The 14847-nt window shown below is 40.0% G+C and overlaps 1 protein-coding gene across 1 annotated transcript in view; it reads left to right on the top strand.

The window, feature by feature from the left end:
• Positions 1–14847, top strand: part of DNAAF8 (dynein axonemal assembly factor 8) — a gene marked incomplete at both ends in the record, with an annotated part of 95156 nt that overhangs the window by 11302 nt on the left and 69007 nt on the right. The window contains 2 exons of the mRNA XM_084295756.1: positions 1296–1661; positions 3261–3420. Coding sequence (XP_084151882.1) covers positions 1296–1661; positions 3261–3420 — 526 coding nt within the window. The remainder of the gene's footprint in view (positions 1–1295; positions 1662–3260; positions 3421–14847) is intronic.

Below are 14847 nucleotides of genomic sequence, written 5' to 3'. Positions count from 1 at the left end.
TTGTTTGAGACAAACCGTTCTTTGTCTCACCTGGTCCATTCTTGTTTGACTTACTCTGTGACAAAGCTCTAAGGGCTCTAACTCTTTGCCTGAGGTCAGTGTTATCCTGCAGCTCTAACTGTTTCAGAACATTCTTCTAGACACACTGCTCAGGAAAAAAAAAGTTAGGAAAATAATCAGGAGCCCACATCTGTGTAGATGGGGTCTATTGTCACAGCCTAGAGTCCGAGTCACTCATCTTGTAAATGCTGAGTATTGTACAGTCCAGAATCATACTGAGTTGGAAGGGACCCACAAAGATCACTGAGTCCATCTCCTGCCTTACATAGGACCACCCAAAAATGAAGCCATATATCTGAGAGCATTGTCCAAATGCTTCTTGAACTCCAGCAGGCTTGATGCTGTGATCTGGGTATCCAGCGTGGAAGGTGTTAACGTGCTCACACTACTTAAGCATTCTCCTTAGTGTCAGAGCTGTCAATGTAAATGTTGATGTGGTGGCTCTGGATTGGTGATGTGATAGCAGGAGAAGTGAAATCCTTAAGAATACTCTCCATCTGGATTTTCTTTGTTCCAAGAAGCACGTTTAGTTGGGATTAGTAGAGCACTATGATGCTATGTACTCAAACACACCACCTAACTGCAACATCAATATCCAACTGGAGCAATCCGTCACTTAATCCATGTGCTGTTCAGCTACTACTAAAACAAGGTATATTTGCTACAAATAGATGACAGTCTTCCTGTAGCAGATAACCTGGGAGCTTCATCACTGAATGGAACTGCAAGACAAAATAACCGTATCTGCTTACAATGTCATGAGGACATTTCACAGCAGAATACAATCAAAATACTGTACTGCTGACAATACAGCAGTCACAATAACTTGGTGGAGGCATAGGTGAAATGAAGCTAAACACTTAAAAATCCTAAGTTATCAGAACTCTTCCTCTCTGTATTTGAGTCCCAGTACCCATATCCAAAGAAGACAAAAATCTGCAGACCTTATTTCCATGCCAACGTTACAATTATTCAGGGCTCTTCTAGTAGTTAGTTGTCTCTTCTGCCTGAAATCCAGGAGAGGTAAGAAATACCTATTAAGACTGGATTCACATTCTGTCACTGTGGTGTTACCTGTATGCTGGTGCTGCTTTTAGCAACAGCTATTAATCTGTGTAGATGTCCAGTCTTTTTTTTGAGCTGTTACTAATGAGAAGTTGTTCAGAGCATAAATTTATTCATGTAATGCTTTATCTTGATTTAATCTTTTTTTTTTTTTTTTTATTCCTCTGCAGGAGGAGTTGCTCAGGGAAAAGCTTGCTACTGCAACAACTCCGTACAGCCCGTAAAGAAGCCTCAGAGCTTCTTCATGATGCACCTACCCCAGCTGAAAGACTCAGAGGCACAAAACAAGATCCAGAAAGTCTGGAAGAGATGGGTGCCTCTAAACTCAGTCAAAAACAATATCGTAAACTGAGAGAAGAGACAACGAAGGTGATTTCCAGGAAACTGAGACTGCAACCAGAGAAAAGAGATGTCCCCTTGTCAAGTCAGGGGAGCAATGGAGCTGACACAGAAAGAAAAAGCGAAGTAGAAGCTGAGAACATTCAACATTCAGGAAACGTTCCAGAGTCCCCTCTACCCGCAACAGAATTGCCAAGGTATTGCACAAGAAAAGTCACCAGTGGTTTTGATTAGGGCTTATCTAATTGTAATTAGATAATTGTGTAAGACTAAAGAACATGGCTTATCTGGTATGTAAGTTGGAGCAAAAGGATGCGTCTGGTTTTCTTACCTAGAAAGATGGTCAAACTTGGCAGCTGTTGCTTAACATTTTAGAGGCTGCCAGACTTGGTAGATCAGAGAATTGGCCTAGGATTAGACATGGCTTACTGTGGCACTTCTGACATGGTAAATTTAGATGTTTTCTTTAGTCTTGATTATAGGTAGGAGGGTAACAGTATTGATCACCTTTATGAAGAACAAAACTGAAATTTACTATGCATAGCATCATAGAAAATAAGTCAGGAAGGGTCTGTCTCCTTGCACCAATATTGGGAGAGTTATAATCTAATTCATTCCTGTAACTTTTTTTTTATTTCCCCTGAACAAAGCAATTTTCACTCTGTCATTGAGAAAAGAGCAAGAGCTCAGTGGGGCAAAGTATAACCATGAGGACCTGTTTTTACCACAGGAGTTCCTTGGAAAGCTAGAAGAGAGAAATAACAATGGTAACAATTGAGCAAAGTGGAGAGTTTTCTCCAGTTACTTGGGCTTCTGCCTCCTTGGGCTTAATGAAGTGTATTCTGTGTAAGATCTAATTTTAAAGTGAAATCAGATGGCCACCTTATGCACCTGCCCAGCTATTTGGGAGATCTCCATTATTCTGACTTTTCAAAAGCTACATTCTGCCTACTATTTTCAGGGTGAAATTTAACATTTTGACTTTGATGTATGAGCCCTTGGAAAAAACGAGAATCTGCCTGCTCAGAGACTTTTTCAGTTGTCTACCCTATCACTTAAACATTTTAGCTGGCATGTACTCATTTTAAATGGCAGATGGTTGGTTATGGGTTGTTCCTTCAAGAAGCTCCTGATACTAAAACTCACTGCTTCCATCAGTTCTATAAAAACTCCATTTTGTCTACCTGTTAGCCTGCTGCATAGATGGCAGACTGCAGCTTGGCAAGAATCTGAGTTGTTGTTGTTGCTGAATAATAGCTCACATTGATTTTTAACATATTTCAGTTTTCTTTCTTGCTATTCTAATTGTGGAGTCACCTGGGGCTTGAAGGATTGTGAAGAAATTGAACTTCATGTTTGCTGTGGAAATGGCAGATGAAATCTTGCTCAAAATATAGAAAGATGGAAGGTCTTGCTTCAGGGGAAACTTGCCGCTATAATAGCAGATAGGAAAGGAAATGGCTGGAAGGCTGAGTATTTTGGTGTGGAGATGGGGAATGAAGTCTCTGCTAAATGGCATGTTTCGGTCTCCAAACAGATTGTCACTGCTTATCAGAAATTTGAGGTCTGCTCCTCTTCTTTGTTATTTCAGAGAGATGATCTCACCCAATGACAAGTTCCTGTGTCCCCCACAAACACCATAAGTGCTTTCTAAATCTATTTTAGCCTTTCACGTCACGATCCACCCTCAAGTGTATGGTATAAACATGAGAATAAGAAATGCAAACAGATGAACAAGGATGTCTTTTCTCCCAAGTAAAAAGTCAAAGCAAAAAAAGAATGTGTATATTTTTCAGGACAGAAGAAAGTAAGATAGAACTATCTCAAAAGGAAGAACAGATGAAAGAGAAACACAGGAGACACAGATTCCAGGAGCAGCTGGAGAGATTGCAGCCTCATCATTCAGTTACTGGAAAGCAGCCCATGGCAGAGAAAACACCGGTTTTGTTCCACATGGTTAGTAGTTCAGCATAGGACTGTCCAATTTGGAATGGCTTCCTGGCCAAACATGGATGTGGTTGTAGAAGAGAGAAGTCATTTTTATTGCATTATTTAAAATCTGTTGTGGAGCAGCATTACCTGGATAGATGAGCAGTCCTACAGCTCTTCTCCCACATTAATTATGTTTTTCTCTCCTTCCCTGTAAGGGGAGGGTTCCCTGTACAGCTGCCCACCAGACTTGATTCCTGTCATGACCCCATGCATCCGAACTTAAGTTGGAGGGCTCAGTGTCACTTACTTCTCTGGAGCCAGACGTTTTTTTTTATAACTTTAGAAAAAGTGGAACATTTTTACTGTTGTACTTCTAAAGCAAAGCCTATTCTGAGTCCTGTCTGGTTGTTTGCCCCTCGAAACTTTATATTTCAGTTTTGTGGGTGTGTGTGAATAAGTAGTTGTTGAGGATTGTGATTTTAATAACAGATCTCGCTTTTGGCTGAAGCTCTGATTATGGGAGTATGAAATTAATCCTGATTTTTCCCCAAATCTAAAATGTGGCTCGGAGGACAGGGTAGTTTTTCCTTCTGAGATGATTTGTGTATGTAGTCCTAATTCAGCCTTGCACTGATTTCAGAGGGTGCAACGCCAGCTGAGAAGGTAAGAGGAGATAAGAAACTCTAGAACTTGTCTATGATTACTCTGTGATGATTTTTCTGGGCCAGTAACAATAAAAAAGCTCTCATCAGTACAAAAGTTGATAGACCTTACAGCCCTAACCTTGGGAATGGACCATTTGGATGTGCTTGTTTTGTAATGAATTGAATGCCATATTTCTGCAGATTAAAAGCTCACTTTTTCCCACATTGGATTAATTACTGTAAAGAAGTACAGGACTAACAGACGGACGGATGAATTTCCCCTCTATCAGCCTGCTTTGGAATAGACTGCACAGAGCTGTTCCCTTAGCTCCTTCAGTCCCTGGTGTAAAGGTTGTGAATTTAGTCTTCAGACTTGCTTCTTTCTCAGTCTGCCAGGAGGTGCTACCAGATTCCAGTTAGCCCTTATTAAAATGCAGACACTTTCTCGTCAGAAATATACTTGAGCTTTGCTAACTCATTCCTTGCAGTGCACTAAGTGATTGCTGGATTGTGTTGTATCCTGGTCATTTCCCATATTTGCTGTGATGAAGCCAATGTAATGAAGATGAAGGCCTGGTAATGTGGTTTCTCTCAAGTACAGCTCAGGGTGTATCTGCAGTGTAGTCCTGCTGTCACCAAATCACTGTGTAAATACACCCAGCTAGCCAATGTGGTGTGGTCACTGCTGCAAGCAAACCAGCTCAGAATTTACTCGAGTTCTGAGGCCTGTAGAAACTAGCTGGCAGTTGGGGTAACTGGCACCTAAACTGACTGACAGGCTGCTTGGGGGAAACCTGCCCAAACTTCCAAGGCGCTATTGATAGTAACAAAATCAGCGTAACCTGTAATCTTTTATTACCGCTTCTTCGTACTGCAACTTTGCTCTTAGTTCTTCAGAAATACTCATTAAAATTAAGAATGAAAAACGGATCAGCATCATCCATCAAATGCAAGCCATTTATAAGATTACTTGAAATTCATTCTGACAGCACCGGTTTTTGTCTTTGAATTAGAACAGGTTTCCTTTCCTTTCTTTTTTCTTCTGCACATAGGAAGGCAGAAAAACTCGAATGTTTTGACATTTAAAACTAAAGGAGTGTAATTTGGCAGCTGTGTCGCTCAGTGAAAATATCTAATATCTATATATAAACATGTATATTGAAAGAACAAACCACAATGTTTGACAGAGTAGAATGCTTTGAAACTTGTTTTCAAAGTTCTTTGTTTTGGCAATGATAGATGTCGAGATCTGGAACGCTTGTCATGGTTTCCAGAATTCCTCTGACCATTTTTAATGTACATAAATAATTGAATCGAATAATAATCAGAGGGGAAGTTTAGAAACTCTGTAGTTACTGTAGCTGAGGTGCTTGGAAAGAATTGTAAAAATTTTAAAAGCTGCATTATAGTTACATCAGAGTTCTTGTCTAAAATTTGAAAGCAGTGAATTTCAGATTTAATATTACTGTCTCTTTCTTAACCTAGTTCAGTCAAATTCTGTAAGCAGCCTTGCTCCGTGGGATGCACTAATATAAATGAGATTCAGGTTTGGGAAGAACACTTGCAAAACTGCACAGGTAACTTAAGATGCTAAAAACTAACTTTCAGAGGTATTTCAGCATCTAAAGAAGGGGCTGATAGCCAATGGTATTTTCAAGACAAGCAAGTACCAAGTTCCCATGGAAATCAGTGGGCTCATTCTATGAATTCTGCCTGTCATTCAGATTTCTAGACACTTTTTGCAATCTGAACCAACTCTTATTTTCAAAAATGCATGGAAGAGCCTGACTTCTCCCACCTTCACCCCTCCGTTCACCCTTCCTACCCAAACTTTCAGTGAAACTTAAGACTGGCATAAGTAGATTTCTCCTGAAAATAGGCCCTTTAGCCACATTTTAACCTTTGGATCTAGTTCAGAGCTGATTTAAGGAACTGCAGCTCTGCTGAAAGCCAGCTGAGTGGTGATGTAATCCATGTTGTAAGGTCAGGTTGAATTAATAGCTTAAAGTAACATGTGCAGGTTTTGTTTCAGTATTTGAGCAGAGCATTGTTGACAGGGGAGATGGAGAAGGAATGCTGTACAGCATATAAAACAGTTAAATGAAAGATGTAAAATGAAATGGGTTTGACCTGTCATTTAATTGATGTTGTTTGGTATGATAGAATGACTTAGTACTGATGTTTATTTCTGTATTACATTGACATTAGATCCAGATAATAGTTGCTACTTTTGCTGGGCTCACAACTGATTTTTATGTCAAGGAGCAGCACAAGCTACTGTGTAGAGGAAGATGAGCCAAGAGCTAAAGGTGCCAGCAAGGTACCTCACCAGCAAGGAGTGCAGTCCCACAGTGCCCAGGCAAGAAAAGCAGAGCAGGTCCTGTGAGGGTAACCAGTTACCAAGTCTCTGGTGGTGAGGTAGGTCCAAGATCAAGGTGAGAAAGTCAAGTCAGGGTCAGGATTGGGTCCAGTGACGGTAAGCAGGGTCAGCCAACAGGCAGCGATTATGCAGTAAGGCTGTAGTGATGAAGAATGTGGCCATGCACAGGTGTAGCTGCAGTGTGGCTTGGTAAAGGATCAAGGGCAAGTGTCTCAGCTTAAATGCAGCTCACAAGCAAAGGGGCAAGAGGCTGTGCTGTGTCAGAATTGGCCTTGAACCCAGGCAGCTAAACCACTGCAGGGGACCCTGATACTTTACATCCAGCTATAGATTTAATTTAACAGACAGCAAATGTCAGTTAGCTCTATGAAACTTTTATTATTAGGACAAAAACGTTGTTTTCCAATGGGGCTTCAGCTTGATTCTTTGTTTACCTTTATTGCTTTATCATGATATGGCAGAACACAAGATAGTGCAGTTTGAAAGCTATTAAGAACCACCTTGTTACCAGTACCTTTTAAACACTGTTTTATCTACCTTGTACAGTCAAACTGTTTGGAAAATGAATGCATTGACTCATACTGAGACTCTAATTTTTCTTGGCTACACATTCACTTTGGCTAACCTTGTGCTAGTAATTATATTACTATGATCATCGTCTTATTGCAGCTTAGCTTTACAGCTGGCTTACTAAACAAAAACAGTCGGGCATGCAACCGAGTCATTCTAGCTTAACAAATATATTATGCAGGCAATTGCTTTCCAACCTGCAAATGTAAGACTCTATAGCCTTTCTGTCAAAATTGGCAGGGTTGTGGTTTTTTATATTAATATATCCTTGATTCAGCTCACTGATGTCAGGTAAAATTCTTAGACCAGAAGATTTTCTGCTTGCATTCCCACAAAGCTAAACTTAAAAGTACTATGGTCAAAACCTTCCTTGACCTTTTGCTGCCTTACTCTTCATTGGATCTGATGTGACTTTCACAGGAAAATCTCTGAAAAAAATCCTGGGAGCAGTGCTGAAGTATTTATTGTATGATTGGATACTGTGACAGTTACCCTGGGCCAGCACAGTATGACTGAAAGTAGAGGTTGATTTCCAAAATCACTAGAAATATTTTTAGTTCAATTACTGGTCCTATGTGGATTCTTTTATGTAGAAGATGCCTTGATCTGCACAGTTTTCAGTGAATTGTTTTGATTCTTCACCTGTCTTACTAAAATAGGTGTCTGTGATTTTCATTACTATTGTAGAAGAGTCTTGATCTTTTTAATGCAGTAGTGTGATGACAACACTGGAAATTGCCTTTTTCTTGCATCTCACCTGAGCACAAAGAGTTGCTGAAGGAAATTGACTGCGGGTTCCAGGGTCCCAACCTAACAATTTACCAGCTGGACCATACTACTTTGGCATCTCACCAACTCTGTTGTGTATCTGCTTATGTGAATGTGCTTAGATTATGTCCTAAGCAATATTTACAAGTTTTCTGTTTCTATCACTTTGGAAGAGGCATAAATGAAAAAGAATTATGATTTCTGCAGGTTATGAAATTAAACAGATAAAGCTACGTAATTTTATACACTTGCTTCAGAGCAGGGCCATGCTGACCAAAGAGGAAATGGTGAAATTCATGTCTCAGTAGAAAGACAATACCAGGACCCTATCCACCAGTTACGAAAGGAATAGTTTTTATGCTGGTTCTGCACAGAAATGCCAGTTTTTCTCCAACAGAGTGGTGCCATATACATATTTGCAGAAATCAAGGAAAACTTGTATCTTATTTCAGTTACAATGATCTCATCACACAGTAACTGAACTTTCTTATATTTGTGTTACTCTGAAACTAATCTTGCAATGTTAAATCTCCTTGTGACCAAGTGTTGTTTTCATTTATGCTGGACCACGACAGTTACTACATTTGCACCTCTGTGAAGGTAACAGATACCAGCATTTAGCCCTTACTATTTTATTATAGCTTAAAACAATAAATTTTAAAGATTGCAAAATATTTCATACTCAGCCTTTTTCTGGCATCAGAACTGAATTTGGCTTGTCCTTCACTCTAGGTCTTCTCACTCTCTTGGTCTGACTCTGTTTGGGGTTGTGGCCAGCAGTGATGTGCCAAACAGCCAGCAGATGGCCCCTGAATTCCTCCCTTTTTGCACAGTGAGGTATTTAATGAGTTCCTGGAGCAAGATTAAAATCTCTTGTACTTAATGAACCTGCTGCCTCGATTCAAGAAAGGCTTAAAAATAAACTAAAGCAATTAGAGATGATGTAGTTAAATTTAGCTTGCAGAAACAGAAGGCCAAGGTTCCTGTTTGTACCACCAGTCCAGCACACAGGATTCAGAATAGCATGGAAGTTCCCAAGAAAATGTTTTTCTATCAAAGGCAACTGTTAGCTGGCACAGGGCCTGTATTTCTGGCCTCCTCTTCATCTTCCCACATGGTACCAGAGTAGGAAAATGGGAGGATTTGTTGGCAGAGTCCTTCGTGCTTAGGTTGAGTTCAACTGATTTATGGTCCCCCTGGTTGTGGTTAACAAGCTAGAGGAACTAAGGCTGCTACTGCCTCTGCCACAGCCCTGGATGTCGCAGATGCATCCTGAGGATTTGTCTTAGCAGGCAAAGCAAAGAATCTAAGCCTTAAAAGTCTTTGTCACAAACAACTTCCTTTCTACAGGCATTCTGCTTGCTTGCTCTTTGTGTTCTCAGAGTAATAAATGTTACTGGAAGTGTGTGCTTTGGCACGCTTTGGGCACGGATAAATGCAAGTCAGGAACTTTACATCCTGATAACTCTCCCAGTAGTTCTGTGCATGCAGCAAGAGCAGTTAAACATGACATACACTAATCCTGCTTTAATAACCTGTTGTCTGCTTCAGCAGGTTTCTCAGCCATGTTACTGCACCTGTGCACAGAACCAGGAGACACTCGCTCTGTACTGAACACAGCAGGACTAACAAAATGCTGTAGAGAACTTCTTTGCATTTAAATGTCCACACAAAGACCCGGTCTGGTTGTTTAGCAGGGGCTTCCACCTTTTTCCACTGTACTTACCAGCTATGGAAGAATGGGACAGTCAGGTCTTTTCAGAGATGAGATTTTGTGCTGTTTTTCTGATGGGAGTTTGAGATGGCCATAGGGAAATGTGAATTATTTAGTCCTTTATATTTTCTGACACATCTTGGAGGAAATTAAAATGTGTTTATTTTATTTTTTAATATACTTCTGCATGATCTTGACAGATGGGAACATTCATTGTTGCTTCCAGGACGAGGGGGAATGGGCTTAAGTTGAGCCAGGGGAGTTTTAGGTTAGATGTTAGGAAGAACTTCTTCACTGAAAGGGTTGTGAGGCACTGGAACAGGCTGCCCAGGGAAGTGGTGGAGTCACTATCCCTGGAAGTCTTCAAAAGACGTTTAGATGTAGAGCTTAGGGATATGGTTTAGTGGAGGGCTGTTAGCGTTAGGTTGGAGGTTGGACTCGATGACCTTGAGGTCTCTTCCAACCTAGAAAATTCTGTGATTCTGTGATTCTTAAGGGAAAGGGTAATATAAGTAAAAGAAATATAGTTACCAGAATTACATGTGTGAACTTGCTGCCAGTAGAGGTCCTAACCACTCCTCAGTTCACATTAGAAGAATGGTTCAGATTAAACTTGAAGAGAAGACAATAGAGCAAGATGTCCATGGGCTAATATTTATTTCTCATTTAGAAGAGGGCAGGAGGAGAGAGAGCCTTTTTCGCACCTTGTGTCTCTTCAGGCCTTGCTCTTTTACAGGTCCTGTGTTAGCTGGCAGAAGGACCAGCTACAATAAGGTTGTAATGCATATGAACAAGTGCCAGTCAAATTTACTTATGTAAAGAAATACTTTCTGCCATGAGCATCTTTCTTGGAACTCCCAAATGGGAGTTCCCATTTCCTGGCCTTACCTCATGGTTGAGACCTGTGAGGCTATTTGTAGATGAAAGGAGGTTGAATGTGGCCTTCTGCTCTTCCAAGGGGCTGTTCAGGCATGCCTGACGCAGCTGTAATGCTATTGTTAAAGAAGCTTTACAGTTTAAACTGTATTCCTAGTTTTTCCTCATGCCTGCTTGCTTAGCATCATGACTTTGGTTGGACTACAGCCTTGAACCTTGACACGTAGGGGGATAAGCTTCGTTACAGCTTGTAAACACTTTATTACAGAAATAATTATAGAAACATTCTTAGTGGCAGGGCTATTGAAAGGAATTCAAGGCTTTGTGTGAAATTACCAAGTGGAAGAATCTTACAGTTAGCTTTATTTTAAAAACATAAAGCTCTGTCCAGTGATGTGCCAAGCACTTGGAGTTCCCACAAGATTTGTTGGAGATTGTAAGCACTTCGGAGTTCTCAAAATCACAGATGACCCATATTTACAGCCTAGAGAATTCAGAGGTCCAAAGGGTTGTATGCATAGTATGTTGCAGCTGGACACAAGATCACACAGCCCGTATGACAAGCTGGACACAATCCATTTATGAACTGGCAGCCGAGAGGTTGAAGAGCAGGCCACTTAAGCTCTGGTAAAACTTCTGGATAAATCAGCTGAGCTTTCAGCAAACCAGCAATGCTGCAATATGTTGTATGAGTAGTCCAAACCAGTACCTGTTATCACGTTCGCTCTGCAGGGTAGCTAAGCTCACTCTGAGTTTGGGCATGACACTGCCTCCCAGCATGTCTTTTTCCTATGTCCATTAGCGTATTGCCCTAATCAGGGACTTGGTAACATCACACTGGGAGGGACTTGAGTACTACAACTGTAGGAGCTGTAGAAGGACTCAAAAGAGACTGCATAGTTAGCTCCCCACTTTTTTTTTTTTTTTTTTTTTTTGGGGGGGGGGTTCCATAGACTATCAGAGAAATACATGACAAGATAAATAGGGTTTTTAAAATAGAAAAAAAAATACAGCTTTACCTAAGTTGATAAGCATATGATGAATTTCTTGGAGTATCAAACTACTCGTGTCCTTTTAGCAGTATTTAAAGCCAGCAGGGAACAGTTGTGAAATACCAGCCTAGTTTTCAGATGGCTGAGGACCGATTCCATGCTCTATCACAGGTTTTTGAAGTGACTGTGTATAATTTCCTTCCCTGCTGCAGGTATGGAAATGACAGCATATTTCATTTGTGAGACAGTTTGAAATCAGCTGAAGAACAATAGAAGATAGAGATACTAGTGCTTGGATTTTAGACATGATGCTGTTTCAGTAATGTTTAAAAAAATTTTCTTAATCTTTCTTGGTAATTTTACTCTGCTCCTCTTTGGAGTATTTTACAGGCTTTTGATATTTAATTCAGTTAGCAGGGATCTAGGGTAAGGAAATGTTTTACTCACTTTGCAGTTCCATAGAGAAATAATCCATTCCAGAGCCAAGACTAAGGCAAAAGTTCCTAATTCCCAGTACTATGTTCACATGAAATGTGTAAGTAATTTAATTTATTTTACATATTTCAGCTGCTGCTTGTCAACCAGGAGTAGAAACTCAGTAGAGCAGGAGCTTTTTGTTATGTGTGCATAGAATACCAGCACAATGAGGCTGTGAATCCTTCCAAGCCTAAGTGTTACTGTAATGTAAACACCAATCATGGAGAAGGCACTTCTCATTTTTAATGATTATGTCTCAGAAATCAAACAAAATCAAATGGGATTCAATGCTACTTTGATTTAAATTTTAGTGCAATTTTCAGAGCATTTCTTTGTTTACCTGAGGAGTTGAGTCTTTGACAGAAAATTTTCCCACTTCTAGCTAATAAAGAAGAAATTGTGTGTAAAACAGCTGCTTCTTGCATGTTATTTTTGCCAGTTACTTGAATGTTTTTAGCTGCATTCAGACTTGTTGCCAAATGGCCTCAGTTTACACATTTTTTCTTGAATATATTTAGGTGAAAAATAACCATTTAAAAACATTTTTGATTAGTTAATATGCTTCATAACCACACAAACATTCTGTGTTCTCATGAATTATGTTGGAATTGGTCCAATTGGTCCTCAGTCATCTGAAAACTAGGCTGGTATTTGACACGTACTCCTAGCTGGCTTTAACTACTAATTAGAACATTCTATGTGCTAATGAAGTATTTCAGGGAGCAATTTTATCAAGGAAGTCGTAGCGGCTCTGACTGTGCTTTCCCCATCACTGCTGCCTGATAGATGTTCTTGTTTCATTCATACTCTTCTGATCTAGTGATCTCAGAGTGACTAGAAAAATGTTGTCCAAGAGAGACCGTTACCTGGCTGTGTAAGGCTCTCAGATGGTGATAATGTTCCCAACCCAGGACAGAGCAAGAAATCCCAGTAAGTCTCACACTGGCATATATGAGAGACAGCATGACAAGGGCAGTGCTGTGTGCTTGCATTAGGAGTACTGGCAGCACAGGCAAAAGTTGAGCAGGTTAGGACAGAGAGCATACCCTAAGGTACAAGATTCTTATTTAGGACCAAATGCTTGATGCTGTGGACTTGTCTCGTTCACTGCAGACAACAACAACAACAACAAAAGTATGTTGAATTTTGGGCCAAAAATACTTTTCTCTCTGTGTGAGCCTGAATAATTACACAGTGTCTCTCTAACATATTCTTTGGGTCACATCCTTGATGCTCCTGCCAGAAAGGTTATATATTTTTTTGTTAGCACAGATGAGCTAAATGTTAATTCTAGAATTCTAGTGAAGCAGGTGAAAAATCCCTTATAGGGAATATAGGATGAGATAGGATGAAAAGAGATTGTTGTAGAACAATGACACATCCTGACCCAGAAACATAACTGATCCTGCCTATCACTGACTGCCAGAGCTGTGGTGGATATAAAGCTACTTCAGATTGCATTTGGGGTTGACAATGCTCGGGTGGCAGCAACAATAAAAGGTGTACAAAGTGAGGTTTTCTGTCCTTGGTTCCTGTGCCACACAGAGCTCAGTTTCTTCCTCTGTGTCATCTCTGAACTGCATTCCTATGCTCAGTAAATGCTGGTGGTGAGCTGACATTTCACTCTGACACTTACCCTCTTTGTGCTCCACTAGAGGTGCTGGCTAGTTTTAGCACCTCCATGATGCCAAGGATGGATAGGTGTCTCTTTCTGAATCAGAAGAAATTATATTCTTCATGCCAAAGATTAAGAATAATGGTCTAGAACATTAAAAGAATTTTCAGCAAAGAAATTTTCTTTTTTTTTTTTTTTTTTTTTTTTTTTTTAACTTAGGGCGCTACATATTGTGTGAGGTTATCTGGAGAACAACCAAGATCATAACAAATAATGCTTCTGTTTCTCAGCACTTTGAGTTCCTGCAATCTTTCTCTGGGAGAGTTTTCTGCTTTGGAGGATTGTACCTCCTCCATTTTAGCAATCTGAAGCTCAGTTCAAATAATAAAAAAAAAAATTCAATAATATCTTGCTACCATTATATTTTTCAGGTCCATAACCTCAGCACGGTTGATATTCAGAAAGCCATTCGTGCTATATAGAGTGAATCTAGTACAAAAATGCATTAACAGAAAGACCATTCAGACCATTAACATCAATCATACTCTCCTTTTTATTATTAAATGTTGCCTTTCTAATTACAGTATGTTCTGCCAGTTGCGTACAGGAAATGCAGATACTTTCCGCATTCTTATCTGTTCTCCCACTTTGCAATGATAAAGCAGTTCTTTGAATAGTTTCACGGTTTATTCCACCATCTAATGTGGAATTTCAGATAATCTAGCAGATGGCATTGTCATCATTTTTCCTTCCCTACAGAATGAAAATGAACAAACACTTGACATTTCCAATATGGCTTCATCTAATGCAAGAATTTTTAGAAGCCATGAAAGCGTTATCTGCTTTGGTTTGGAGAGAGGGGCACAAATGTTAAATGTATCCCAACTATCTACTGTCCTACATTAGCAACATGACTGCATGGAAAATAGATGTATCACCACATAATCAGCATGCTTGTGTTTTGTACTGTGAGCTGTGCCTCCAGCGAAGCATGAACATGCAAAGCTAGAGCTATTTCAGCATGAGAGTATAGAATTTTCATTAGAGAAATTAGCTAGAGCTGCTAAAGTACCTAGAAATCAGTTCACATTTACAAACGTACAGCAGATGCATCATTTGGCAGAAGATTTCTGCAGTCAGTAATTTGCCATTCATCAGGGATTGCCTCTGAAATCTGCGATCCAAGCTAGGGTGCGGATGACATAGGAGGATAAATTTAGACATGGCTGAAAACAATTATTTTGATTAAGCCTTCAGCCAATGAGAGGAAGATTCTTCCTATTCCTCCCCTTCCCCCTCATTCACCTCCTCCAGTAAAGAAGGAGGAGACTCAGTAAGTATAACTTATATGTTTCACATGCAGCAGATGCTTTCATTTAGCTCTCCATGCTATAGAGTCTGCTCAGCATAGTAGA

This window comes from Netta rufina (assembly GCF_964035555.1).
Source record: "Netta rufina genome assembly, chromosome: 15".
NCBI classification, from domain to species: Eukaryota; Metazoa; Chordata; class Aves; order Anseriformes; family Anatidae; genus Netta; species Netta rufina.
Note: the sequence above shows the minus strand (reverse complement) of the source record. Positions and strands in the feature narration are given on the sequence as shown.